Source organism: Vollenhovia emeryi, unplaced genomic scaffold (assembly GCF_000949405.1).
Source record: "Vollenhovia emeryi isolate VEMERY1.0 unplaced genomic scaffold, V.emery_V1.0 DF939248.1, whole genome shotgun sequence".
Classification (NCBI taxonomy): Eukaryota; Metazoa; Arthropoda; class Insecta; order Hymenoptera; family Formicidae; genus Vollenhovia; species Vollenhovia emeryi.
This window is the reverse complement of record NW_011967118.1, coordinates 77,167-104,702: the sequence shown is the minus strand read 5'-3', so window position 1 is coordinate 104,702 and position 27,536 is coordinate 77,167. Positions and strand designations below refer to the sequence as shown.

The window sequence follows — 27,536 nt, the reverse complement described above, 5'->3', positions numbered from 1 at the left end:
TCGCTAATTCTTATCTCGTAACTCTCCGCGTTGGATAAATCGCTAATCGGACTAATCTCCGTTTTGAAATGTATAACTTTAGCTCGATTTTACGTACTTTTAACTTCAATTATTTAAACTCATGTAATGTTTATTATCTCTTGTTAGACCTTTCTATCATTGCGCTGAAGATGAACCTAAAAGGGTTCGAAACGTTCGCCTCGTGTATTTTTACAAGATTTAATATGCGATTACATTGTGTTTATTCCAAGGTAAATATTATTGTTTTAGCGAACTCATCTTATTTTCTTTGACTCGTATATTTATTAACTGTGATATTGTTTAATTGGATACAGTGTTGCGTGATTAATTGGAATATCAATAGCGTTATACATTATAATTGCGTTTAACGAATCTCAGTCTCGTTCGTAGAGGTGACAGCTTCAAATAGACGTTTGAAAAGTCACCGCGTCATCGGAAAGAAAAGAATACGTCGCTATACGACACATCTTTTTCTGCAGGAAACCGATGGCTTGGAAAAGAAGAAGCAGAGCCTGCAGGAAGAGATCGAGCAGCTGAAGCAGGTGAAAGAGGAACTGGAATTTATCTTGGACACCCACAGAGCGGTCTGTCGCCGTTCGCTACGCTCCTCGTCTCCGCTGGATATAAAACCCGTGATCAAAACCACCGATCACATGGTGGAGGATCAATTCGCTGCCGAAGTCGCGAAGGGCGACACGACGGTGGCTGCGGCAACGAGACCGAACAGACCCAATTCATTGCCGGTTGGATTGGACAACAATAACAGACTGAATCCCCTGACGATGTTCGCGGAGCCGAAGGAGAGACCGGACACGCTCGCCTTCAAGACGGTGGAGACGCCGTCCTTCATGAAGCCGTCGATGGACGTGGCCGGTATGCCGATCACCACCCCGACCAGCGGCATACCGTTCAATTTTGATTCTCTAATGGAGGGCGGCACCGGCCTCACGCCAGTCTCGACGCCCCTGATACCGTCGTGCTCGACGCAGCAGAGGAACAATCTGTCCGCCGTGGATCTCAGCTCCCCGGATGCGAATCCCCCGAAGCTCGTGAGCTTGTGACGCCACGATATGGCGGAGCACGGGTCCAACGAGGAGAACGATCCCGAATGAGAACGGGAGTACCATGACGCGAAGAATTTCTACAAGGGGGAGCAGAAGTATTATGCGCGTGCTCTTTTACAACGAAATCGTTCTTAAAAGCTCTTTCGTGCGACTTGTTAACAGCCGGCGCTTTTTCTCTACAAAGGTTCACTTTTTCCAAATCTCCACATGTGCCGTAGAAAAGATTGGTTGTATTTAGACCTTGATGGTCGGCGAATACATGTTTTTATTCCCAGTATTTCCCTATTCGTAGGTGAATATTTGGCAATTTGAAATCTTCAATTGTAACTTTGTACATATAATACGACAAAATAAGTGTTCTTACAAATGTAAACTGTACGAGAAAAAGAGCTGTATTTGAAAAGAAAACGTGACATCTGTTTGCGCCTTAAAGGAAATTGTCACAGATATGAGCAATAATGTCTGCACACAAGTGATAAAAGTATATTTAACGTTTAAAATAACGAATTAGGAATAATGAATGTAAGATTTGTCATTTTGTAAGCGATTCAAATGAGACAAGTGAAATTTTATACTATAATTCTATACTGTAAAAAAAAATGTAAGACAAAACAAGATTAAGCTCAAACTTCTAAGTACGTTAAGTCTTAAAAGTTCTTTAAATTGCGCTTAAGATTAATCAACATTTTGCATAATTTAAATGTATATTTAATATTATTCTATTAAATATGTTAATATAATAGTAACTATTATAGTATCAAATATTTAGTATTATAATATTAAATATAGGCGGATAAATAAAATTACACGAATGCGAGAATTTCCAAATTTTCTCCATTTTTCTCTGCGATGTTAAAAAAAAATCTCGCTTCCGTGTATCCGCATCGGCGTAGATTTTTATACGCGGCTGTCGTTTTTTTCAGTCTCACGCGACATTATAACATTTAATCCCTCCATACAATATAATATATATACACATATATATATATATTTTACGACGTGACATTTTTGCATGATCTTAAGCAATATTAATATATTTATGCGCGACTGCCGGCTATGATGCATGGAGGCTGTAACATTTTCTGATAGCCCACTAGCAATTTTTTCTGCTCCGGCTCCGGCAAGAGCCTCTTGTACCGTACTTGGTGGTCGCTATTGAGAATTGTATATGGAGATTGTAACGCACCAATGATAATGTTGCAATATATTTTGATTAGATTGAGTCAATAAAACAAAGTAAAATTATACTTTAGGCAATATTATACATTTTAGAATCCTTTAATTTTTTCGATAGCTTCCTCCTCGTCGACGGGGGTCATTACTTGATAGTGACTGAATTCCAAAGAGAACGTCGCGTTGCCTGACGTGATGATTCTCAGTGTCGTTGAATATCCTAATAATTCTGACAAGGGCGCGACAGTTCTGATCACCTGCGAAATAAAACGTGAATTTACTCGTAACAATTCAAATAATAAAATAGTTACAATTTATTACAAATGAGAGAACACAATTTATTCACCTTATTATTGCCACGCATATGAATCTCTTGCTTTGTCACTCGTCTACGAGTAAGATCGGCATTGATACTAGGTGAATATTCTTCGGGCGCAACGATTTCCAGTTGCATCATGGGTTCTAGTAACATACTATTTCCATCCTGGAGTAACTGTACATACGAAACATACGTTATTTGAACATGCTATGAAACTTTGAAATCGATTTATTGTAGTAAACGGGCAAAGATAATATCCATTTTTATATAAATGAATACAATGAATTCGCAATAATCAGAATTGTCTTAAATACTATCGTAACGAATAGAATTTAGGGTAATTATTTAGAAATAGGGATCACACCTAATTTCAATGAGGTATAAAGAACACCCTAAGAGATGTTGAAATCGGGAGAGATGGTTCCCAGTTCTAATTACAAAATTTATTTATTCAAGATGGATACGTACCTACCTTTCGAATGCACTGCGAGGTAGCAGCGGAAATAATAGTGTCCGAAGTAGCGCGTGCCACCTCCAGCCAGTGAAGCTTGACGCCGACATTAATCACCGGACAACTTAATTTCACACCATGCAACAACGCGGTGCTCACGCCGGTTTTAATTGCGCTCATCACCCGCGGATGAATACCGGCGATATTCGAAGCATTCTCCGGAGTCTTGTCCAGGAGCAGATTCGTCTTTCCCTCGTAATTGGGTATCAAGGACATAGTGATGGTGACTTTGTGCGTCGTTTGGCCCACTCTGTGCTCCACAGACAGCGTATCTTTAACGGCGTCCTGAATCGTTTCCCTGTAAGCGATTTGCAGCGGGCCCAGGTCCACGTCGATCTTGTACTCGGTCCTGATTCTTTGCTTGATGATATCTATGTGCAGTTCTCCCATCCCGCCAAGAACGATCTGTTCCGTCTCAGGATCGTTCTTCACGCGCAAGCTAGGATCTTCCCTCTGCAGCTCCTGAAGAGCGGTCTCCAGAGCGGACTGCGCCAAAAGGGAGGGTGGTTCCACGGAGCAGAAGAAAACTGGATCGAGCAGGCTCACTCCGGACGCGAAGAAGTTGTCCACGTAGTCCAGCCGACTCTGACTGTCCTTCAGCATAGACTGTTTGGCGCGGTCAGCTACGGACGCGCTCGTCGTCACCAGGTCGCCCGTGACGGTGTTCTTCAATCCGCTCACAGCCGCGATATTGCCGTGACTCACTTCGGCCACCTCCTCATAGTCGTCCGCGCAAGCAACGTACAGGCGAGTGCACTGCTCGCTCTGCTCGCGCGTCACGTTGTACAACTTCTGGCTCTTCTTCATGCTGCCGGAATAGATCCTGAAAAACGTAATTGGCCCCTTCTGCTTGTCGTGAACTATCTTGAACACTCTGGCCGCCATACTGTTTCCGAAATGTCTATACGGATTCAGCCGGTCTGTACTATCCGGCGACGGCAGATAGAGAACGACGCTGTCCATTAAAGGCTGCACCCCGATGTTCTTGTAAGAACTTCCCAGCATTACGGGTACACCTTTTCTGCCTACGGTGACTCTACGCAAGGAATCGACCAGCATTTGTGGTTGCACGTCATCCAGAGACTCTTGCTCTATAACGACGTCCGCCAGTTTGTCGTCCAAGCCCGACAGTTTGTCGGTCAGCAGTCGTCGCTTCTCGCTGGCGACGTCCCACAGTCTCCCGTCGTCGCCCTCGGTTATTTTCGCTCGCGTTAAATTCATACCCTGGTGTCTTTTATCGAACGTCAACTTTTCCATCGTTATTACATCTACAATGCCTTCCAGGACTCCTGCCTTCGTCACTGGAACCTGTACAGGTAAAGTTTCGACGTTTAATTTCGATTCGATAGACCGTAAACTCATATCGAAGTCAGCGTCCGCCCTGTCCATTTTGTTAACGTAGAATATCCGGGGGATGTCGTATCTGTCCGCCTGTCTGGAAACCGTCAACGTCTGGGCCTCCACGCCGGCGGAACCGTCCAGGACTACAATCGCGCCGTCTAATATCTGCAAAGTTTGTTCGACCTCCATAGTGAAGTCAATATGACCGGGGGTGTCTATTAAGTTGAAGCGATAGTCTTTCCAGTTGAACGTGACTGCGGCCGAGGTGATCGTTATCCCGCGCTGACGCTCCTGCTCCATGTAATCGGTCACTGTGTTGCCATGATGAACCTCTCCCATATTTCTGATGAGACCCGAGTAGTACAACATCCTCTCGGTCGTGGTTGTTTTTCCTGAAGAAAAAAAATACTTGTATAGAGACGTGTTTCACACGATCGGAATCTTCGTAATACTTTTGCGTGAATACATTCCTCTGCAAACTACACCAAGTAATGTCGATTTTGAAACGCAATCACGAGCTGAAGCTAAGAACAGTACAATAATTTTATGTTAACGATGCTAACGATGCATCTTTAGAGAGAATCACTGCAAGGGACTTATTGCAAGAAGTACCACCCCAGGGCAATAATTCAACCTTCCTACTGTCCGGCAGTATACAAAAAAATTGCATAACTTACGTGAGTTTACGATCAATAATTTTTAAGGCTCTATATACAAAACGTTTATTAATAGACGTAAGGCAAGGGCATAAGAGCCAGGCGGATATAACAGTCTTTCGTATATTGTTTATTTGAAATTGATTAGAGCGATACTAACCAGCGTCAATATGTGCCAGTATACCGATGTTACGTATCCTGGCGATTGCACACTCCTTAGTTTTGGATGCTTCCAGGAGAGAGGCATTTTTGTGCATATACCGCGTGCGCAATTTGCACCACGACGTCTTTACGATATTGTGCTTCAGCATCCTCTTGTTCCCGAAATCTGGCAGTGTATTCCTCGAACAGTCCCGTGCTCCTTCACCGACTGTTCCTATTTAAACACAAAATCTTTATCACCTTTTTCTTTTCTCTCGAACCATTTTACGTTTGCCCTGTACTTCCTGCTTTCCAGTCAGGAAAGATTCTTAACAAATTGAGATTCTTGAATTATCACAAAATATTTTAACCTCCTCTCGCTACCGAGTATTGACCGAAACTCTCTTTTCCATAAAAAAATACTCATTTCTTTTTTTCGCGCGTGAAAGGTACTTTATTAAATACGTAAACAATTTCACATTTAAGAATTTATCGCTTTTACTTGCATTATTCCAAGAAAAAGTGATGACAGTTGATCATAACCTAAAAATTGATTTCTTATAGAAACAAAGATAAATTATGTCAAATGAAATGCGGAACGAATGATGGATTCGTCAGAGAATTAAGGAGACATCGTGCTCTATTCGTTTTGCAGGATACTCTTTATTCGACGAATATACAATTCCATAAAAGTCACGCACACTCGCGGCGACGCACAGTGGTCAGTTCGACCGATCTGAGCGGTGAAAATTATTTAAGTATCCAAATCGACCTTTATTTATAGAAATACGTATATACGTTTATTTAACGTTGGAATTAAATAATATTTACACAGAAATAAAAATAAAACTCAATTTTATTACAGATTTTAACGCGTACTTATAAAGAACAGGCAAAAAAATTTTTTTATTCGTACGCGTTAAAATCTGTAATAAAATTGAGTTTTATTTTTTATTTCTGTGTAAATATTATTTAATTCCAACGTTAAATAAACGTATATACGTATTTCTATATACACTAATATTTAATTTGCGGATTCGCGTTTTACAGGCAAAAATACACGACCCTGTGAATTTGCATGGAAAAAAAAAACGGAGAGTGAGAGACTCCCCTTCAGTATTATCTGGAGACTTTATCGACAGTGCTCGAAAATGGGCGTAGCGGAGTAGTTCGAAAAATAAAAGTGGGCGTAAAGCGCTGGAAACAGCCTAGCGAAACGGTAACAAGTTAAACGCCGGCGTGGCCGCTCTCAGGTTTCTCTCTGGCGCGGGATCGAAGGCGCCTCCGTTTTTCCAGCCAGTCGGAGTAACCGAATAAAACAAAATCGGGCGCAAGCTTGCTCCGCGATCATCTGTTCTACGCGCGCTTCCGATCCGGGACTGACAAGTAGGTCTCGCTGGTCTCCGACGTTCGTCACCGGGGAGTTGAGTCTCTCGCACGTTTGTCTCGCGCAGCGCACGTCGCCGACGTACGTGCGGAGAATCGGTTATTGGCGGCGATTGTGAGTCGGCCGTGCGTGAGTCACCGAGGGAATTTGTTGAAAAAGGAAAGGGCGCGTGGCAGAGCCCGAGTCGCTTGATTATGTGCGCGAAAATGGCCTTTCAGCATCAGCCGGGTACCGCGATGGAGTGCCTGAGCGTGGGTATCTTCCGCATCTGTCATGTAGCTGGTGCCCACGATACACGCCCTTCGCTACTGGGAGAAACATTGCGGGTTGTCTTTCAATTCTTTTTTCTTCTCGACAGCACGTTCTATGTTTTCGTTAAGATAATATTTATACAAGATTGATAAATAAATTAATGGGCATATAACTTGAATAATCGATGTACCGGTACGTTTATGTTAGTAACAAATATTCACAGTAGTGAAGGGTATGTACACACCAGAATAACAAGAATCTATAAATAGAACTCGATCAGTTTCGGTTTAAAGATTGTCCCCTTGAGAATCTGTGCTCTCAGAGGAATGTAGTACTGCAAACAAAAAGTTACTGTTGCATTGTGTGTACATTTGTTAATTTGCCACAGATACCAATTACATTACACAAAGAGACGGAGCTCAATGAAAACGGCGAGGAAGTGATGAAATGTGGATTTAAAATCGGCGGTGGCATCGATCAGGATTATACAAAGAGTCCACAAGGCTACACGGACAATGTAAGATATCGCGTTAGGCTTGAAAACGTACAATTCTCTTCCGCAATTTTCAGATAACGTGGAAATACTCATAGACGTGAATTTCTCTTCCAGGGGATATACGTAACGGAAGTGCACGACAAGTCGCCAGCGGCGAAAAGTGGTCTTAGAACGCATGATAAAATTTTACAATGCAACGGATATGACTTTACGATGGTAACTCACAAGAAGGCGGTTTCTTATATAAGAAAGCATCCAGTATTAAACCTTTTAGTAGCTCGTAAAGGTGTTACCAGTACTTAAAAATATGCCAAAACAGATTTCTATCGACAGATATATTTATTTCATATTTTACTTTGAGGAGGTGCCAAATATTACAGTAGATACTAGCAGCCTCTGTCTATCAATGGCCTAGTTTACATCGTGCACTTGATACGCGTATTAAATAGTAAGAAATAGTAAATAACTAGTGAATTGGTTTAGTCATTGGCTGATCAGTTCATATACACTATTTGATACGCGTATCAAATGCACGATGTAAACTAGGCCAATGTAATATTAATTCTTGGACTCTCATGGAGAAAGAGCATCCATGTCATTACATTCAAAGATATAACTTAAGGAGGTTGGTTGCTCAAATAAAAATGATAAAAATGAATTTAAATTTATATTAAAAATATATATATTAAAATGATAATATATACATATATAAATATATATATATAATAAAATATATATTATATACATATATATGGTGGCGATCGTGGCGCAGAGGATTGTGCGCTGGTCTGGTAATCCAAAGATCCGGGTTCAAAACCAAACAAAAACGTTGTTGGTTTTTCGTTCGATCGCCACATAGCGAAGTGGATATAGAGAGAGGTGTTATAAGAGGTTTGGGCACGTTCCTTCAAAAACGCCTTGTAACCCTAAGGGGAATCAATAAAATGTACTAGTACTAGTACAGAGCTTATATACATATATGTTAAAAATGATAAGAATTTTATAAAAATAAGTGCAAATAATTTTATACATATTTACGAAGAATTTTGACGAATACGATATTTGACTTGTCTACTTAGTTATCAAGAAAAAAATATATACAACGTAGACAAGTCATTTCTGTATTCAAAATTCTTCGTAAATATGTACAGAATTATTTGCACTTATTTTTAAAAAATTCTTATCATTTTTAACATGCTTTCGAGAATTGAATTACAGATATCGTAATACTTTTGCTATGTTGGCCATGTGCAATAGTATAACTTTAATAATTAATTATTCGGCAACCATGCATACAATCGTCTTGAACTTTCGCATGGAGGACAGATTCTCATAGACGAATATTTTCTATAAATTTGAATTTATTTTTATCATTTTTATTTCAGCAACCATCCTCCTTAATGCAGCGTTATTGTACCTTGGCATTTCTCTTTTTAAACTTCTTTACAAAAATGGTAATAATATCAAAGTAGCCTAACCTCTGCTTGCCTCAGCTCTAGAACGTGGAGAAATCTGAATTTTTTCAGCCCCACGTTTTAACGTCGTTAATTCTGAACTAACTTCTACGATCAATTGATAGATAGAGGTTGCTGTCTTCCTTGATACATTTCAGTCATCACATCTAAACATCACTTTATAAGTAGTCAAAGACGTACATAATAGGCATAATATCAATTTTTATATATTCTATTTGATATTCTAAGTCCAGTTACAACTGCGAAGCAGAATTGATATTTGTGAAAAAGATATTGGGTAACTTCAAAAGCTTCTACACACAAATATTTATATTATTCTGCGTGAATTATTATTTTAAATATGATATTTTGAAGCCTCGGTACGATCTAATTGTTAATATTTCAATATACTTATATCAAATAATAATTTCATAATTTGTAATATGAAGCAAAAGGTTAATACGAAAAATAACGAGCGAAATATGGATTTAAACAACATAATTCAATTTATTGAAGTTTATAATAATTTGCGGAACATTTTGAACTTCGCTAAGTCTTTATCGCGATGTTGCAAATGATAATATTAACTGGAAAAACTGAATGAAAGAATTGGTTCTAAGTAACAGTATATTGATGCAAGTATTAAACAAAACACAATAGGTACAGTAAAGTGATCAATGACTATATCAAAGCCTACATAAATAAATAAATAAGTAGAAAATAAATGGAAATAATCTATGTATCTATATGAGGTCATAATAAAAAATTTACAAACCAGGAAATAAAAGTACAGTCAATGAATAAAAATTTCATAATTTATAGCTGATGCAGGCTCAGTGAAGCTCGAAACGTTCCACAGTTGTAGAGATCAATAAACCGAATTATATTGTTTAAAACTGTATCTCCGTTTGTTTGTCTCATAAACCTTCCACTTTTATTATTTTACCAATTATTATGGTATATTAATCTACCTTTTTTTATTATTTGCATATAATTTCAATATGCCTGAAATTAATCGGAGATTAAAATGGGAAAAAAACATTCCAAACTATTTGCCTAATATTTACATATGTATCACATTATTGAATACATTAACAATTTACCAATTAGAAACTGAATTTATAAAATATTTCTACACATCTTATATTCAACATAGTGTTTATTGAAATATTATGAATACAACATCTTATGAAAAGAGATGGAAATAATATATTTGTATGAGTTCATTTTAATTGAAAATGACAGAAAGGTATAATTTATTATAATAATATATAATTATGTCTACATTGTTTATATTTCCAAGTATTTCATTTATTCAGGATCGTATTGGATATGATGTATATCGAGAAAAATTTCAAACATAAAAGATTTTTAAACTATAAATAAATAAATATATTTTTTTATGTAGCCCTTGTATTGCATTTTTAATTTTTTTTAAACAAATAAACATACTACATAAAGACATAACATACGTAAATACGATTTTTGTACCATTTTTGTACTTTGTCTCTTTGTTTTTATGCAAAGAGCAAATTTTTTACATATTTAATAACTTTTAATACGAAATACTTTTAAATTTTATCTCTTCTTAAGATGAATTGAAAAGTATTTGAGTTTCTGCATGACATGTGTAAGGATACATAGCTCTGGGAATATATACTACATATGCATATGTATATCCTAGTCTAGTAATGTCGAAATATTTCATACATACATTACTCCGCAATGGATCCATAAATGTACGGTTGCGAAGAATATATACTCTTCTTAGATCCCGAGTATGATTATAAAAGTGAACTTATAAAAGTGTTATAAAAAAACCAAAAAGAAATTGTTACAACACACTATTCTGAATGTTCATTTATTTATCCTAGTCTGGGCACCTATCATGGACATGGTCGTACTGGATTCCGATCGGAATTATTTCGTTTTCCCTATATTGTCTTATCATGGACGTTCGGATTGTTTCTGATTTGATTGGAAAGTTTCCAACACCTTGATAGCAAGCGAAAAGTTGATTCCGATCGGAGTAAAATAGTGAGAACCAATCACGACACGTTTAACAAGGAAAGTGGCAAATATAATTGTCAATTTCGTCAGACACATGAGAATTGACTAGTCATAATCGATATTCTATTCTTACGACTACGACTCTGAGACTCGCACATTGTAGACCCCGCATTACTTCGAAATAATATCGTAATTTTTTTTAATGCTATATAATTTCTAGCCGCAAAGAAGATGCAAGTTGAATACTATGGATAGTATTATAATAAATTCTACACAAATATCTCCGTTTATTATTCAATCAATGATAAAGTGCATTAATATTCATATGCATCTTACTTCACATAATCTGCCAAACACATTTTGCGTATACTAGTTACACAACTATATTTTAAAATACCTAATTGTATCCTAGTGATGAGTGGTAAATGTAATATCTTTAACTAACTATTTAACAAGTATTGGCCAGCCATACAATTTTATTTCGCTATATTATTCTAGGGAAAACACTGCTCATTCTAAAAATCTGCATTTGAAAAATATGTTGTTTCCTCACTTAAACTATTACAATTACAATCAATAATCAACAAGACAAAATTTATTAAGACAGAAAGATGTTTCTATTAATTGATATAATTAATTGATAAGAGTTTGCGTTCTCACAAATTGTGTCTTGGTGATTAAAGGTAATTTCTTATACGAAATCTTTCTCTGCTATATTTCTATACAACATTCGCTATCGACAGTATGAGCATTCTTAGTGTCGTTTTAGATTATGCATTGTAATTGACTATAATTATTTATAATAGTTTATGTGTTTCAAGTATCCATTTAGAATTAATCTTCATTAGTTTATATGTACATGTTCTAAGGCTTTAAGGGGTGACAGGAGTGTCGGACAAACTCCACATCGATATTGTACACGAGTTTATTCTGAGTATTAAATTTCATCTAATTTATTTTTATATGAAAAAATAAAGTTTAAATATTAGACAACATTATTATATACTGTATTATTGTTTAACAGCTATGTATGTATAATTATCGAGATGAGTATTTTAGGCTTGAGATTTTTGGAGCAGTATTTGGATTGACGTGTACAATGAAACTCTACCGCGTCTACAAAATTAAAATATTAGACTAAAATATGATTCATATTTTAGTCCTTAAATTTTAGTCCCGTTAAATATAAACGAGGTTTATAACACATATTGCTAAAATATTATGAATTAAGTTTTATGTCTCCTGCTATTCAACGTCCATTTTCATCGTCTTTCATCTAGATAAAGATGAGCTAGCCTCTGACCTTCCGCTTATAGCCGACTGCAAACTCATCATTGAACCTCTAAAGGAAGCCAATAAAAATGCCATTATAAGATTATTCCACGTAAAAGTGACAAATATACACCATATATGCATTATGTAAGTATGTGTTACATAAATACCTGTAATGTGCAGATGGCAAGGTTTCATAAAAATACATAAGTTGAGCCTTATGAGAACTAATAGATGGAAGAAATTCGGCTTGATCTTCTTGATTTTGCCATTGTAATGCATAAGTACCCGTATCCTGCATGATATGAGTCCCCTATAATAAAAAAAAACATTAGTAATTAGTAGAAGCAATAACTGTGTAATTGTATATTATTGTACGAAATTACCAAAAACTATAATATTAAAACTATTATACAAAAATCTAGACAAGTTACGACAGAATTATATATATTCCTTCATCATAAACAAATTTATAAACAAATTCTTTAATATAATTTAGAATATATAAAATAAAGAATAAATTATTTTAATCATTATTGAATCGTGTTTTTAGTACAATAGAATTAATCAAATTACATTAAAAATAAACTTTTATATATTTTCGAATCTTGTTCAAATACTTGGACCTAAGTATGCGTGAATATATATGTATATCTATCGACCCTGTCACATATTAATACATAAATTATGTGAGTACCTACTTGAATGCTTTCACCGTCGTGACAAATTATGCTGTGTTCGACTTTAATGTAATCTTTTAACTCTTTCGCAGCAACAATTTCATGATCACCACCTATTGCGAGCTCTGGAAGTTCTGTAAAATAATCATTGCATATTATGTTACTCTGAGCTGTAAAACAATGTCGCGTACGTTTCTTGATAAATCTGTTTTAAGATGCACCTGAGATAGCACCGTTTTCACTGTTTCGAGATTTGTGAAGCACTGTAAATATGACGTTATGCCGCATTACGTCGAAGTCCCACGTCAAAACAGCACCCGGATCATCCGATTCTATGAACACGTGATGAGTTTGACCACGGCTCAAACTGATAGAGTGATACAGGCTGTGCTCGTGTTCACCAGAGGTACCCTCCAAATCCACTTTGTATAAGTTCTTAGGCACAACTCCACCTTCCATCACGTATGTCTGGTATTTGACATAAAAAAAGATTTTGATGTACTCATTTAGGTTGCTTATAATTGTAAAGATATTTAAGTAAGATTTAAAACAGGAATTAATAGCTAATCAAATTTCAGATCTTCATGAATTATTCACAGTCTAAGTACATGTAATTTAATGTCATTTACGGTAGAGGCTTTTAAGCTTAATTTATGTAAAATACTCTGAAATTTAACTAGCAAGAGCACGCAAAATTACTTCACTTTTTGTGCGCGCAGTGATCTATATTTTTCAATTTGTGCTTCAACTTGCGTGCATTACATAAGTACACAATCTTGATTGTATTATAAAATTATATGTATTTCTATCAAGATATTTGACAATACACATAAATAATGTTTCAATGTAGATTGTCGATGAAATTCCTATACTTTATAAATGAATTAAAAAATTATAACAGATGATTTGTATAAAATGATTTTGCCTCAAATATGAATGATATATCACAAGATAAGGACATACGAACACGACGTACAGACAATGCCTATGTATCTAGCAACTGCTGATGTAACACGTGATAATTTTCTGACCAATTGTCTTTGACATTTCTAATATATGTATAATGATACACAATGTGCATTTTTAATAATTATAAAAACGTCACATCTTTTTCACTAAAGCCACTTAGCTGCAGAAAAGAACTTCTACAACATATTTAACATAAATTTTGTATCGTTTCCTTACGCTGTTCGCAGTTGCGTCGAAAATGTAAAATCTTCGAGGTACCATATTATAGACTTCGCATATATTCATTTCCTATTATTCAACACGTATACAAAAGATATATTACTCCAATGTAAATGAAGTTAAAAAATTACACTATCGCTTTTTTTTCAAAAAAGAGGCAAACACGTTCGAAATTTCATTAAATATTCAAAAGGTCGAACCGCATAAAAAATATATTGGCATAATAATCGGTATAATATACATTAAATTTTTGTAAGGAAAAAATGTTGGGAATTTCATAAAATATTCAAAAGGTAGAACCGCACAAAAACCACATTGGCATTAATAACCGGTATAATATATATTACATTTTTTTCTAAGATAAAACGGACAAGATAAATTGTTAACGATATAAAAGATAGATCATGTAGAATCTGTTAAATGTGTCCTTATGTAATATACTGATTTTTATAGTAGATAATATAAAGAAGTCATAAGTATGCAATTGTATATTAAATAAACTAAATTCTTATGTTAATGAGTATGACACTTGCAATAATTGTTATTAATATCATTATTACATCTTACCTCTGAGGAGCCACCAAGAAAATCAGGAATAAATTCTTGAGTAATGTATTCGCTAAGACCTCCAGGTCCCTGTTCTTGGTAGTCTGTACCACAATAAAAAATGAACTTTTTCCTAGTATTTTCATCTGCAATTTCGATATACGACATGATTAGTGAAATGTTATTTCGCACAAGTAAATTAATTGTTGAGATCCTTACTAATAAAAGTGCTGATGAGTGTCCATAAGATAGGGAAACATCTGGGGGCACGCATGATTAGAACCCTTCCCATTGTCTCTGGATAATTTGCTTCAACTATTTCTATTATTCGCAATAATGCCTGGTGCAAATAAAACAAACGTAAATTATTACGACAAATGATACAACAATTTATAGCATTATATCGAGAAATTAATTACAGCTATATAAGTAATTAATTTCACACTTGATACGTTCATACCTTTATTCCAGGCCTCCATAGATGTCGCATATTTAAACCTTCTAAATCTATCAATAGCGTCCATTGGGATACTGGATGATCCCAAAAAGTAGTAGCTTCTTCCATCAAGTGCAGACCTTCCTCGCAGATATGTAAAGCCTATAGAAAAGTAAAATGGTAAGTAGTTTCGATAACTTTTTGATTGTAAAATATTTGGAAGGTAAACCCAACTTACTAGTAATAACAATTCATCTTCCCCAATCGATTTAAGTAGACCTTTAACATCCATCTGACCCAACCTCAATATATATAAAGGTCGTCCGTCTACATCAAAGAATGTATAAATAAAATATGTATGATGTTACATCAGATATTTCCTTAGATCACATATACTGACTCATCATATTTCATAGCATAACTTAGGATGTCGTGACATTTACAGCAAACTTATTATTAACTGATTACCTTTATCGAAGTGATGCCAGCCGCCAGGAAAGTAATCTTTAATTACTTGCGGCATTTCATATTCATCGAGAAGTTTATCGATCTGATGCTTCTTCCTCCAATGTAAGGATTGCGTCAACATTTCTCTGGCCTTCTCAACCGAGAATTCTGTGGCCCTCAGGAACCGTAGGAGCGTTGCATAACCTGGTGCGGAACTACCCCTCAGTTCTGCAATGCTATGTCTGAGCTGCACTAACTTGCTCTCCTGTATCATATCTAGTTTTCCTAAGTATCTCTCTATATAATCCGACGACAGTTGCATCTCTACAATTAAAGGAGACGGAAAATAACTGCTAGTGTCATTGAAAATGAATAAATAATAAGATACTTGGTAAACAACGCATGCATTAAGGAGGAAAATATACCTCTGTTGCTGGGCAGTTTGCTGTCGGTATTACATAATTCTTTGTCACTATATAACTCACTATTTTCGTCCACATTTTTCCTACATAAAAAAAGTAACCATTGCAGACCGAAAACATTGCTCAATATAAATTGTTAGTATGAATTTAGGTAAAATGTGTTAAATGTTTACTGCTGGAAATTAAAATTGTAAGATGTTACAATTAAGATTCTAAATATTTTATAAAAACAATCACTTGTATACGCGTGTGTGTATGTATGTGCTCTTGATGTCTGAGGTGCTCGCCCGTCATGATGTTCCCTTACAAGCAACGTGAAATTTATGCAATTAAGATGTATAGAAGGACTCTAACGTATTCAATTGCATTTATTTCAACGCATACTTACTTCTCTTCTTCGGAGGACGCTTCCCGTGGATCTTTCCATGGGGCGACATAAGTAATGCCTTCTTCCTTCAGTTGGTTTATGAAATACTCGATAATTTCCTTACCCTGTGATCACACATGACGCGATTGCGTTTCGTAAAACAAGACAATTCTTACGCGTATTATCGCGTCACGTTTATTATATTAGTTGGTCTAACGATAGATTCTTATTACCTTAGCAATATTTTGTGCATACTGCTTCATCGACAACTTTTCCATTGAGTTTTCGAAACCAAAAAAGTTTTTAATATCCAAACTCGCCGTTTGCTCGAAACAAGTCCATTCTGGATTTTCAGGATGAATCTGAGTGTGCAACAGAATCATTAGGCTGCGTAATTATACACGTATGAGGTAAGAAAGCATTCTAGACACTCCTGATACAAAGTAACAAAAGGCCACGCGAATTTGCGAGGCCAAATTAATATTCTTATCACATATCACACGAAGTGTCTCTTTTGTATAATTAATATTTATATATATAATACTTACGAAATATTTACATTTTTCTATAACAGTGACTCTAGTGGCAAAGCTTTCGTTGTACGCTTCTATTTCTAAAACACTATTGCGCCTATTTAAAACGTTCCTTTGAATAAAGTATACAAAATCCACACCAATTATCTGCAACCAATTAATTGGTGAATAATTAATTATTAGGATTTAGAGATAAAAGTCCTCTATCATGAGATAGGATTCTAATATGAGCTAATAGGCTTTTAACGTCTAAATTCCATCGCGAATCTTCTTTTCGCAACGATTACACGATCTAATAATCAATTTTCCGCCAAGCAGATTTCACTCCAGGGGCAATAAATTGGCGGCACCAACAAGTGATGCCTATTTAATTTAGCAGAAAGTCCGCTGTCTCGTATTAGGAGCCTGTCTCACAATAGGGGACCGCTCTCTACTAATAAAGAAACTTGTCGGTGGCAATTTAAACGAAATTTTTCGCGGCTACCGCATTATTTCCTAAGAGACGAGTAAAAGCTAGTGTTGGAGGTGCAGAATGTTTCAGCTGACGGCGAGATTTTTGCAGTGGGGAAAAAATGAGTTGAAGCACTAGAGCTCTTTCTTTTTCGCATACACGTACAGACATTTTTCCACCGCCGACACTTGTCGACGGCAGATTTTCGCGGTAGGAAGAAAATGAGTCAAAGTACGAGGACTCGTCCTCTTTTACGTGTGCGTATAGACGAACCTTCTTCAAGATATAAGGCGCCTCGACATTTAATTTACACCGCCTCTCGGTGGTTCTAACAGCGCCGTCCTCGCTCTCTTCGTCCAGCATAACTTCACAGCCGATAAAAACTGGTATCTGTGGACACGTCGGAAACCTGCGCTCGTACGCCTGCAAGAGAACCGAGACGTCAAATGCCCCTTTGTTTCGGCGCATCGCGTCGCGAACTGGTTATCGGCGAATATGCCACACGGGCGAGCAAAAAGATCGAGGGGGGAGGGGGGCAAAAAATTGGTGCGCGCGCGGTGTCGGGAGGAAGGGGCGTTTAAAGGGCTCGGGAGAAAGGAGAGAGAGAAAAAAAAGAAAGGGACATTTCAGAGACAGCTGTCTGCCGCCTCCGCACGCACAGCTCGATACGGGCGCTCGTGTGGAGGGAATCGTTTATTGGATTTTCTGGGATACGGCATATGTGCCGCGAAGGACGTAGGAGCACGAAAGGCGATAAATATTTTATGACAGGCAAGTTTGAAGGCTGCATAGCATTAAACACACCATCATGACAAGAGCGAAAGGATGCTTGTAGACTCGCACGGGCGACTGGTATTGCTGCACCATGGTATCGCTGCTTTTTCCCTCCCTCGCGTGTTTACGTACCGAATCCCGCAACGATCGCGCAACGAGGCCTACGATAATTCGATCACAGTGTGTACAATATAGCCATTACAGATAATCAATTGGCAGACGGAAGCGGAGTGCAGAAGGAACTCGGAGCGGCGCTCTCCAATTAGGGTTCAGAAAGCACTGGTCACTGTTCAGCGAGAACTAGATGGAAGAGACGCGTGTAGAACTGTAGACCCGACCGCTCTCCGCGGCCGTGATTTTCAGTGCCATCTTCGAGTGCGACCGCGCAACTCGAGTACTGATTCACGGTGGAGGGGAAAAACAGGTGGGCGAGAGAGTGGGGGGTCGCGATAGCGAACGGAAGGGAGGGGGAGCGAGCTAGGCCAATCAGATTTCGACATATGGTAGCGAGGCAGGCAGCCTTGTCCAATAGAATCGGTGATGCTAGCCACGCACGCTTTCCATAAGACGTTACGGTGGGATTTCGACCAATCGCGTTGCTCCAACCTCTCGATTCTCCCCTCCGTGACTTCGGTGCGGTCAAGCTGCCGCTACAAACGCTTTGAAGTGGTTTACTTCGCTTTCTCTCTTTCTATCTTTAGTGAAAGAAAGAAGAATACTTGGAAACATTTGAAGCGACAGCTTGATCGCAGCCGCGACCGGCGATTAAATTCATCTGACAGAATTGACAAAGATCGTTTGACGATACTTTCATTTAATTGTGAATTGTTTAAGTACACTCTTCAGATAATTCCTCTTGAATCTACATTGCAAGTTGCACAATAATAAAAAATATAATTAAATTCACCTAACAGAATTGACAAAGATCGTTTAAAGATACTTTCATTTGATTGTGAATTTTTTTAAGTATACTCTTTAGATAATTTCTCTTGAATCTACATTGCAAGTTACACAATAATAAAAAATATATCCAGCTGCAACACGTAATGTATAAAATAAATGAGTGCTGCGCATATTCTTAAATTTATAATTATTTATTAGAAAATTAAAATATACCGGGTATAAAGATATCTTACAGGACATTTGACAATGGTAATTTGGTAAGCACTTATACTTTGTAAATTACACGTAATGTTGAACTTAAACGAAATTTTTTTACATATAAACATCATTTACATCCTTCGTGATAAATAGATTCGATAACGTTCATTTGATATTTTCATTAATATTAATCTTTCTTGAGATACACAGTAAGAAACTATGAGTAAACTATAAGAAAAACGAAATGAATCGTTATTTTATCTAAACATAAACAAGTATTAGTAAACCAATATGTAACTAGCTAACTTAAACATATTTGGCATCACAAATTTTTCGTATTAATGTAAAATTAGATTGTATCGATATAAAACTGTTAAAGAAAAACAAAACTGATTACAGCGTTATAATAAATTCGAACGCATACGAACAGAAAATTATGTAAATGAAAATTAAAAAGAACATAAAATTAATATAGTTGTCTTGAATAAAATGAAGTTAAATGTAGAAATAAGTGCGCATAAAAAAAAAGAAAGATTATGAAATTAGACGCAGTTCCATCATTTGTGAGTAATTAATTACAAATGTATCTCCAATAAATGACTCCTCTTGCGTGACGGAGAACTTTCCGGATGGCACTTCCTTGGCGATTTCTTCTCTACCAACTGTAAAATAACACGGAATCACCAAATACACCTTTAAATATTTTCAACTTACATATTTTAAATATAGTTTAAAATATACACAATGTTACTTACAGAATATACGAAGATTATAATTTCCCGACTCCGCAGAATAGTCTATTACTTCGGTAAAAATAAAACTGGACATCTGAGGCGTATAATTCGCGCCGAGCTTCAAAGTCTGAAATTTAAGAAAAAGTTACTGTTGACGGAAAGATGCAGTTGGTTTTAAGGCACAATGTACAGTACATACTTTGAAGGCAATAAAGTCTTTAATTTGAGGCTTTCTCGTCATGGCTGGAATCTTCTCCAGCTCAGCACACAAACTCTTATATCTTTCCGTAATCTTCAATCCTTCCATCCTACATATATTTGTAATTACATTCTCTGCCTTTTTAATTGAATCTGTGTTTGTGACTTCATCACTTGATACATTTTCTGTTGCAATTGAGCTTTTCAATTTTTTGTTGACAAACGTTATTGGCGTTGAGCTTTGTCCTAATGCTAGAAGTGTAGAAAGATCCTTGGAAGGTGACACATTACTTGAATGCGAGTCTTTGGATACTTCTTGCACTATTTGTTTTGCAATGTTATCTTCATCATCTTCTGTATTGACAAATCGTATATGTTTCTCAGGCGGAAGAGTATAGGAACTTGTTATTTTTAGTTTCTTCGATTTTAATTCATTTGAAGCGTTTTTTTCAGTTGTATTAAAAGGTGATAGAATGAGCCGAGGTTGACTTTTTGACTTTCGTTTCCGCACTCTTTTCCTTTTTGCACTCGGTATAATAGAATCTGTTACGTTACTCTCTGTAAAATTGTCATCCGTAATTTTAGAATTTGTATCTCCTTCGCTACGCTCCTCCGCTGTATCACTAATCATACTGTAGAACGTCATATCTCTCGTGACATTACCTAAAATACAAGCGATTTATCAGTGATCATATTATAAAACAAAAATCTGCCTTTCATTAACTTTTACAGCACATGAAACAAACTGACTTAGTGAAGTTGCTTGTGTATTATTCAGAATAGACGTATTCTGTGCAACTATTTCTGTTTTAACATCTGTCGCATGGACCTGCACATCACATACAGAATCATTGCTCGTTTCCGTACTATCAGGAACTTTATTATTTATGCCCGATCCAGGAACTACCCTGTAATGTATCAGATTGTTAATAAAACAACACGAAATCAACCTAATCAAGTTTCATAATTAATTTGGGGTGACACATAATTGTATAAGAGTGGTCAACTATTTGGCAGATCTCGTGTTTCATCCCAATCCTCATTCCGTGTATTCTGGATTGTGGATAATGAAATATGAGACGAGTCAAATCGTTGGCGCGATTCTGGTCAAGCTGCTGCTACAAATGCTTCAAAGCGTTTCTCTTCAATTTCATCGAAATACTTGAAAGCATTGGTAGGCAGCCCTTCAGCAGCCTTGTGATACAATTGGGCCCAGGTTCTCATTTTCTGATTAACTATTAGCCAAAGGTTAGTCAACTCTCCATCTTTTTCTTATATTATCCAAGATGAGACAGAGTCGACTAACCTTTGGTTAACAGTTAACCAGATAATGAAAAGCCAGGCCTGAGAAGAGACTGAACTCGACTAAACCAAACGTTAGTCGACTCTCCATCTTTTTCTTATATTATCCAAGATGAGACAAAGTCGACTAACTTCTGGTTAACAGTTAACCAGAAAGTAAAGAAATTGGACCTCAGATAATAATACAGAGAAGGATGGAGAGGGCGATTTTAACCAGAAAATAAAAAAAACCAGGGTCACAGATATTCGACTAACTTCTCTTTCTCTTCAATTTCATTGAAATACTTGAAAGCATTTGTAGGCAGCTCTTCAGCAGTCTTGTGATATAATGGGCCCAGTTTGTCGTTTTCTGATCAACCGTTAACCAAAGATCAGTCTACTCGCCATCTTTTTCTCATATTATCTAAGACGAGACCGGTCAACAGTCAACCAGAAGACGAAACCCCGGGCCTCGACTCGAAACGAGAAATTGTCATAGCTGCGAAATAAATGAAAGGTAACAGAAACATTAAAAAATACCGATTGTACTAACAGGATCGTCTCGTTCTCCTTAAGTATACGCACATCTTCTATCGGCGGCAGATACTCGGTGTCGTTCAGCATCAAATGGAACGGCTCTGTGATGTTGAATAAGTTGCTGATGTGCTGCTTCATGTGGATAACCTGCTGGATCTTCGTTCCGTCGACGAAGATCCAGCAGAATTGGCGCGCATCGTGAAAGAACTTGGACAGGTTCACCTTGAGTCGAAAATGCGAACGCTCCGCCATGACTTCCTCTACAATTGTCATCACGGAATATCAGCTCGTCCTCGTTGATCAAAGCTGCGACCGGTTCGAACAGCAACGCGGTTGTCAGTTGTTCCAGATGCGTCCTTCGCACTTTTCTCACGCATGCGCGTGTGCGGCAACGGTGACGTAACAGCGCGCGTACATACGTGGGTGCGAAAGTTTTATGGGCTAATAGAGGATAGGTTGATTGAGGTAAAAAGCTAAATAGCGAGAATTCTACAGGAATTTGAGTTGCGAAATGAATTCTCCGTCCATTCCATTTCCCCTCTAAAAACTTTCTTAAAAAGAATTCGATCTGCACAATAACTCTTGCCGCTTTTTGAGTCCAAAAGGTATACGGCATCCTAGCGGAAAGTAATAATTCGCATTCATTTCGAAGAGATTACGCTAACCCGGTAAAAACTTGTTCATGTACGAACATGAATAAACATGTGGAATTATACGTGTATAAAAATGTACATACATCGAATGTGTATACATATTTTTACATTGTGTGTTTCTATATAATTTTAGACAATTCTATACAGTTCTGTGTAATTTTATAAATTTTTATATACGCTTTTATATGAACATTTTTTTTATGTGAAAAATTGTTTACTTTTAATTATACAGGGTGAGTTTTATTTTGGGAACCAGTCCTTTACCATGAGAGATAGGTTACCGACCGAAACTGTAGCCAGCCCGGCAAAAAATGGAAAAATCTCGTTATACATGTCTCAATAATGTAATATCTAATTGTACCTCGAGAAATATAAGTAGATATTACATGACTGAGACGCATATAACGAGATTTTTTCCATTTTTTCTAGGTTTGGCTACAGTTGCGGTCGGTAATTCATCTCCTATGGTAAAAAGTTGCAACAACTGCTCTGATTCACTCTGTATAATTAAGATTCACCCTGTATATTTTATATGCTTACGCACGAAAAATTCTTTACCCGTAATTCATAAGGAATTTGAAAAAAGTGAATCCGCTCATGTGAATTTAAGCTCATAATGACCTCGTTTTCTATCGCTGCACTGGTGAATCAGTGCCAGCAATTATTTGATCAATTATCCGTATTATTTAACAAGTTGACTGGAGAGATTTCTCGATCGAAGCCGTTCCTCTGCGAGAATCGAAATCTGTTGTCCCGTGATTTGCGCGCGTTCCGAAAACCACCGAGATAGGCGCCGCGCACTGCCTTCGAATTATGCCATTTACCGACGCGATGACCGGAAACCTGGCTTTCCGTGGGTTCGATATTTCGTCAATTGCGGGCTGCGATAGGATCTCGACGGGCTCCCCCGAGGACTGGTTTGGGCGCGGGCGAATAATTCCGGCACCAAGAACCTCTGCCTCATGTGATGAGCAGCGCATGTGAGGATTCGTGTCCTTGGACGAACTATTTGTCGGAGGCGATCAATAAGTGCGTGCTCAACCTGTTATCGTTTCTGTCGACGACGTTCGGTCTAACCTTCAATTTCGGCGACGTCGTCATCCTCGATGACGAGACGTCGTTGAAGCTCCGCGAGCTCCTCCACGGGCTGCTGGCACTGCTCTCGTTCGACGACTTTCAGCTGCAACTGCTCAAGGTCTTCCTGCTGACGTTCGCGAGCAGCGTGGCGTTGATCTTCGTCGCCTGGCACGTTTATGGCTCCAGAATTACGGAGCAATTCATGAAGACAGGTGAGACCGCGCGGGCAACGCGCTCTTCCCGCGTGACACCGTAAAAATTAATATTATGCTATCTGTTTATTCATCATCTGTTTGTTCCACCATAATTTTATTGCCCGTGACCCGAAATCGGTTTAGTGGCAAATTCGCCGTTGGATCGTGTAATCTCGCGAGAAAAGATTTGCGATTGAATTTATTTGTATCTCTGATATTCATAGAGGTAGGTAATCGTATTAAATAATACTTGATATTGAATAATAATGATTCTACAATGATAAGATCATTATTATTATAATATTTCTCGAGAGAGGAAAGTCCCCTGATATCAGATAGCAGGGCTTTTGCTAAATTAACAGGCATCGTCTATTGGTTTCATCGTTAATTTGTTTGCCCTAGGAGCGAAATTTGATTCGCGATAAAATTTTGACGTTGAAAACCTGCCGTCTCATATTAGAAGCCTATCTGACAATAAAGAGCTTTCCTCTACATAAAGGATAACGTTTACACCTTTATCTTACCCTGATATACTTGACAAATATAAATTGACGAAAGTACACAATAGTAAAGTAATGGTAGCATCTTTGAAAAATGGATCAACAGATTTTAAAAATATTTTACCTTTCAGGCGCTGCCGAAGATTGTAATTCGTCAACCGAATAGACTTGTATCGTACATTCAGGCTAGATAGCGATCTTACATCTAACAAAAATGGCTGATAAAATCAAGTCCTTCTTTCAAAAGAAGAAAGCGAATGCGAAGTTTATGAAGGCGGGAAAGGGATACAAGTAATTGCCACAATAACATAAATTGTCATTGTAGATTTAGCGATGACGTCTATTGATAGAATAATTAATGACATCTAATTGCGCTAACTTTCAATTTACTTTTCCATATAGATTGACTGAGTCCACCAGCACTATATGTACCCCAAAGGAGTCTAAAGAGCCAGCTAGGAGAGCGGAGCCTACGGAGGAGGCTAAGACAGCAGGCCAAGCTGCTTTAGCAAGATTCGAGGCGAAAAGAAATGACAAACCAAGATTTAATACGTGCGTGTAATATTTAAGATCGTTTCTATTTATCACTGTACACGTTTATATTTAGCTTTATTTAATCAGCGTGTTAGTGGAGCTTTCGTCCCGTCAATCTAATTAATGCCGTGATTATTCACAGATCGTACGCTGCCATTCAAGCACGCGTTAAGCGTGAGCTGGAATTGGAAAGGAAAGCACAGCAGAGTGGACAAGAGGCGGAAACTACGGCGTTGAAAGAGAAGAAGGACAAAGTTGTGGATCCTTCTATTTTCGCGGTCACCGATGTGTTTTTCCGTTGCCCGTATTTGTCCGACGAGATATTGCTGCGGGACGAGTGGAAAAAGAAGATAAGGGAATTTCTGTACGAGCAGTTAATGGGAGAGGAAGCGGGATTAACGGCGTGTCTGATTATTCAAAGCTGCAATTCTGGAAAAGAGAAAATCGAAGGCTGTGTAGAAACACTTGGCAAATATTTGGACAATATTATTAATAATCCCGACGTCGAGAAGTATTGGAAAATCAGGATGTGTAACAGAATATTCCAAGTAATGCTGCAGTTTTTAACAGCTAACTGAAAATAGCCGTGACTGATGTTGGAGTAGCTTATACATATAATACATGTATAATTCTTACAGGAAAAAGTTTTGCCCGTTGAAGGGGCACTAGATTTTCTAAAAGCAGCTGGTTTTGATCAGAAACAATTACTGCATAATGAGAACGAAGAAGATTTCTTAGTATGGAGTCCCGATAATTGTAACATCGAGAATCTTACAATGTTAAATGAAGCATTAAGATCCGCTGAGCCCATTCCTATCGAGTTGGACAGGAACTTACAAGTATTAATGCCTAGTCAGGCTCGCGTGAGAAATGAATTGCCACCCAGCTTCTTCACAATAACTCCCGAAGAGATAAAAAAGGAACAACAGTTGCGGTAAGTTCATATACATCGTATATTTAATGGCAAGACGTTTCGGAATATCCAGATAATCTGATTAAATGGAAACATTGATTATTACTAGGACGGAGGCTGTGGAAAGGAACCAAATGTTAAGAACGAAAGTTATGAGGGAGAAGGATGAGCAGCGTGTACTTAGAAGATATAAATTCACGGTGCTTCGCATTAAATTTCCAGATGGAATAATATTACAAGGTACTTTTTCGGTATACGAGAAGTTCCAGAATGTAATCGAATTTGTTGCTGAAAATTTAGTCGACGACAGAGTGTCCTTTTTGCTGATAACACCGGACGGGATTAAGCTGATAGAGGAATGTCATGTAAAGACGCTTTTAGAATTACGATTAATTCCTACAGCTATATTGGAATTCTCTTGGAGTGTGACCGACAAAGAAAGTATGCCTAAGAGATATTTAAAAGAAGATGTTCTTTCTTATATACAAGCAGTCTGAAAAGAAGTTCTGCTAACAGATAACAATTCAAAGCTTTTTAAAATATATTTTCTCGACACTTTTAGTATTATTGTATCATAATTTTCTGGTCATTCCACTGTTTTTGGAGAATTTTTTCTAATATATTGTGCATCCATTTTTCATATATTGTTTATATCGAAATCGCAATTGTAAAAAAAGTAAAGGATCAAGTATAATTAAGCTGATTAAATTTTCAATATAAATACATTTATTATTGAAATATGTACATTAATTGAATTATCTGTAACATAAATAAATGTAAAGAAAATCCACTTACCATGTAATTTTACTGTAAGTTTTAACTTTATTGGTATAATATATGTAAATAAGCATTAATAATATTTATTCAATCCTATGTATTTTGCGACATATGTTTTTCCTGCGATCATATTTATTTAAAATAATCCTGCTGCTTATCTAATTAGAGAATACATGGTATAAATAATGATTATACAATAAATCACATATACGGAGCAAGTATAATTATGTATGCACATTGGCATGTACATATCAGGAATAGTATTCTACGTTCAGATTTTGTAATTGTCTTTCTTTTTTCTTATCGCAACCGTGTCCCATTCGCATTTAGCATGTTGCACCTGGAGTTTTGTACACGACATTGCACCAAGTACGAAGAGTTGCCTGCCCCCAGGGAAACCGGTTATACGTGATGAGACGCAGTTTTGTCTCTCAGTAATTACCTGAAACCAGTTTGGGCATTAAATATTCCATTATACCGCCCTCAATAGTATTTATAGATGTGTGCACGTGTGTGTTTTGTGCGTGTACATGGAATGATAATTCCTCTCTTATAACGGTACCGTGACAAAATTGTATGTGTAAATATAAACGGATAGTGTGTGTTTCAGTCTACGATTTATAGAGAGAAATCTCGCGTCTCTTTTGTGTACCATAAGCGACGCTAATACAGTGTATTGGCTAAACATTGGTCCAATGTTGGTCATATTAGAAATGCCATTGGCCAATATTTTGTTCAACGTAATTTTGGCCACGGAATAAATGTGAATATCGCACGATAATAATTATATAATATTAAATTTACATTGCAAGTGCATTGGCCAATATTTAACAATGTAATAAGAATATTGATCTAATATTGATACAATATTAAACCAATATTGCAAAATAGACATATTGGCTAAATAAGAGAAGGCGCCCATTTTATAATATTGGACTAATGGATTTACATTATTTCTTAATATTGCTCCAATATATTGTGCTACCAGGGGTGTCTGTAGCAAATAGACTGCAAGAATAATTCGATAATCGCGCTTAATAACAGTGCACGCGGATTTTCGATCCGATTGGCCGGTTCACGCGCGATTTCACGGAAG

The 27,536-nt window shown here is 37.1% G+C and overlaps 7 protein-coding genes across 15 annotated transcripts in view; 4 read left to right on the top strand and 3 right to left on the bottom strand.

Moving 5' to 3' along the window:
• Positions 1-2,317, top strand: part of LOC105559944 (transcription factor kayak) — a 44,015-nt gene extending 41,698 nt beyond the window's left edge. For 2 of the 3 annotated variants that reach the window (XM_012008609.1, XM_012008610.1), the window contains exon 3: positions 501-2,317. In XM_012008609.1, coding sequence (XP_011863999.1) covers positions 501-1,082 — 582 coding nt within the window. In that variant the 3' untranslated portion in view covers positions 1,083-2,317. The remainder of the gene's footprint in view (positions 1-500) is intronic. The other variant, XM_012008611.1, reaches the window with a different exon arrangement.
• LOC105559946 (ribosome-releasing factor 2, mitochondrial) lies at positions 2,275-6,007 on the bottom strand. Of its 5 annotated transcripts, none has more exons than XM_012008613.1 (5): positions 5,733-6,007; positions 5,246-5,461; positions 3,050-4,821; positions 2,605-2,751; positions 2,275-2,515 (listed from the first exon to the last, which is right to left on the bottom strand). In XM_012008613.1, exons 2-5 carry the CDS (start codon positions 5,394-5,396, stop codon positions 2,354-2,356), a joined length of 2,232 nt encoding a protein of 743 aa, XP_011864003.1. In that variant the 5' UTR covers positions 5,397-5,461; positions 5,733-6,007; the 3' UTR covers positions 2,275-2,353. The 5 variants fall into 5 exon arrangements, with proteins under 5 accessions (XP_011864003.1, XP_011864004.1, XP_011864005.1 ...); XM_012008614.1 differs by having other exon boundaries at positions 5,246-5,455; XM_012008615.1 differs by having other exon boundaries at positions 5,928-6,005.
• A 317-nt stretch (positions 6,008-6,324) lies between these two features.
• On the top strand, positions 6,325-7,817 carry LOC105559943 (uncharacterized protein C45G9.7). Its single transcript, XM_012008608.1, has 3 exons — positions 6,325-6,864; positions 7,254-7,382; positions 7,476-7,817. Exons 1-3 carry the CDS (start codon positions 6,808-6,810, stop codon positions 7,662-7,664), a joined length of 375 nt encoding a protein of 124 aa, XP_011863998.1. The 5' UTR covers positions 6,325-6,807; the 3' UTR covers positions 7,665-7,817.
• A 2,139-nt stretch (positions 7,818-9,956) lies between these two features.
• Positions 9,957-18,305, bottom strand: LOC105559942 (protein real-time). Its single transcript, XM_012008607.1, has 15 exons — positions 17,972-18,305; positions 17,441-17,590; positions 16,732-16,863; positions 16,417-16,545; positions 16,205-16,308; positions 15,820-15,899; positions 15,416-15,718; positions 15,186-15,274; positions 14,972-15,109; positions 14,731-14,851; positions 14,533-14,657; positions 12,999-13,245; positions 12,799-12,911; positions 12,268-12,410; positions 9,957-12,167 (listed from the first exon to the last, which is right to left on the bottom strand). The coding sequence occupies exons 1-15, from the start codon at positions 18,032-18,034 to the stop codon at positions 12,098-12,100; spliced, it is 2,007 nt and encodes a 668-aa protein (XP_011863997.1). The 5' UTR covers positions 18,035-18,305; the 3' UTR covers positions 9,957-12,097.
• A 711-nt stretch (positions 18,306-19,016) lies between these two features.
• LOC105559941 lies at positions 19,017-22,377 on the bottom strand. 2 transcript variants are annotated; one of them, XM_012008605.1, is made up of 5 exons: positions 21,809-22,377; positions 20,725-20,882; positions 19,976-20,637; positions 19,798-19,903; positions 19,017-19,704 (listed from the first exon to the last, which is right to left on the bottom strand). In XM_012008605.1, the coding sequence occupies exons 1-5, from the start codon at positions 22,063-22,065 to the stop codon at positions 19,577-19,579; spliced, it is 1,311 nt and encodes a 436-aa protein (XP_011863995.1). In that variant the 5' UTR covers positions 22,066-22,377; the 3' UTR covers positions 19,017-19,576. The 2 variants fall into 2 exon arrangements, with proteins under 2 accessions (XP_011863995.1, XP_011863996.1); XM_012008606.1 differs by having other exon boundaries at positions 21,841-21,918.
• A 290-nt stretch (positions 22,378-22,667) lies between these two features.
• On the top strand, positions 22,668-24,426 carry LOC105559939. 2 transcript variants are annotated; one of them, XM_012008601.1, is made up of 3 exons: positions 22,668-23,734; positions 23,861-23,942; positions 24,348-24,426. In XM_012008601.1, exons 1-2 carry the CDS (start codon positions 23,413-23,415, stop codon positions 23,911-23,913), a joined length of 375 nt encoding a protein of 124 aa, XP_011863991.1. In that variant the 5' UTR covers positions 22,668-23,412; the 3' UTR covers positions 23,914-23,942; positions 24,348-24,426. The 2 variants fall into 2 exon arrangements, with proteins under 2 accessions (XP_011863991.1, XP_011863992.1); XM_012008602.1 differs by lacking the exon at positions 23,861-23,942 and having other exon boundaries at positions 22,686-23,734; positions 24,348-24,425.
• On the top strand, positions 24,354-26,721 carry LOC105559940 (UBX domain-containing protein 6). The gene is made up of 5 exons (XM_012008603.1): positions 24,354-24,507; positions 24,619-24,768; positions 24,893-25,298; positions 25,389-25,684; positions 25,773-26,721. The coding sequence occupies exons 1-5, from the start codon at positions 24,431-24,433 to the stop codon at positions 26,158-26,160; spliced, it is 1,317 nt and encodes a 438-aa protein (XP_011863993.1). The 5' UTR covers positions 24,354-24,430; the 3' UTR covers positions 26,161-26,721.
• The last annotated feature ends 815 nt before the right edge of the window (positions 26,722-27,536 follow it).

What these genes read in the sequence shown, in the direction of transcription:
- LOC105559946 (XM_012008612.1), bottom strand. Translation starts at nt 5,396, where the DNA reads ATGCTGAAGCACAATATCGTAAAGACGTCGTGGTGCAAATTGCGCACG. An exon ending in ACTGGCACATATTGACGCTG is followed by an intron (nt 4,822 to 5,245) that starts GTTAGTATCGCT and finishes TTTTTTCTTCAG; the next exon opens with GAAAAACAACCACGACCGAG. An exon ending in CCTCGCAGTGCATTCGAAAG is followed by an intron (nt 2,752 to 3,049) that starts GTAGGTACGTAT and finishes TCGTATGTACAG; the next exon opens with TTACTCCAGGATGGAAATAG.
- LOC105559943 (XM_012008608.1), top strand. Translation starts at nt 6,808, where the DNA reads ATGTGCGCGAAAATGGCCTTTCAGCATCAGCCGGGTACCGCGATGGAG. An exon ending in CCGCGATGGAGTGCCTGAGC is followed by an intron (nt 6,865 to 7,253) that starts GTGGGTATCTTC and finishes AATTTGCCACAG; the next exon opens with ATACCAATTACATTACACAA. An exon ending in CACAAGGCTACACGGACAAT is followed by an intron (nt 7,383 to 7,475) that starts GTAAGATATCGC and finishes TTTCTCTTCCAG; the next exon opens with GGGATATACGTAACGGAAGT.
- LOC105559942 (XM_012008607.1), bottom strand. Translation starts at nt 18,034, where the DNA reads ATGGTGCAGCAATACCAGTCGCCCGTGCGAGTCTACAAGCATCCTTTC. An exon ending in ATGCACAAAATATTGCTAAG is followed by an intron (nt 16,309 to 16,416) that starts GTAATAAGAATC and finishes GTGTGATCACAG; the next exon opens with GGTAAGGAAATTATCGAGTA. An exon ending in GCGTCCTCCGAAGAAGAGAA is followed by an intron (nt 15,900 to 16,204) that starts GTAAGTATGCGT and finishes TTTTTTATGTAG; the next exon opens with GAAAAATGTGGACGAAAATA.
- LOC105559941 (XM_012008605.1), bottom strand. Translation starts at nt 22,065, where the DNA reads ATGACAATTGTAGAGGAAGTCATGGCGGAGCGTTCGCATTTTCGACTC. An exon ending in AAGGAGAACGAGACGATCCT is followed by an intron (nt 20,883 to 21,808) that starts GTTAGTACAATC and finishes GATACATTACAG; the next exon opens with GGTAGTTCCTGGATCGGGCA. An exon ending in TTATAATCTTCGTATATTCT is followed by an intron (nt 19,705 to 19,797) that starts GTAAGTAACATT and finishes GTTATTTTACAG; the next exon opens with TTGGTAGAGAAGAAATCGCC.
- LOC105559939 (XM_012008601.1), top strand. Translation starts at nt 23,413, where the DNA reads ATGAGCAGCGCATGTGAGGATTCGTGTCCTTGGACGAACTATTTGTCG. An exon ending in GGAGCAATTCATGAAGACAG is followed by an intron (nt 23,735 to 23,860) that starts GTGAGACCGCGC and finishes AAATCGGTTTAG; the next exon opens with TGGCAAATTCGCCGTTGGAT.
- LOC105559940 (XM_012008603.1), top strand. Translation starts at nt 24,431, where the DNA reads ATGGCTGATAAAATCAAGTCCTTCTTTCAAAAGAAGAAAGCGAATGCG. An exon ending in AAGGCGGGAAAGGGATACAA is followed by an intron (nt 24,508 to 24,618) that starts GTAATTGCCACA and finishes TTTTCCATATAG; the next exon opens with ATTGACTGAGTCCACCAGCA. An exon ending in AAAAAGGAACAACAGTTGCG is followed by an intron (nt 25,685 to 25,772) that starts GTAAGTTCATAT and finishes GATTATTACTAG; the next exon opens with GACGGAGGCTGTGGAAAGGA.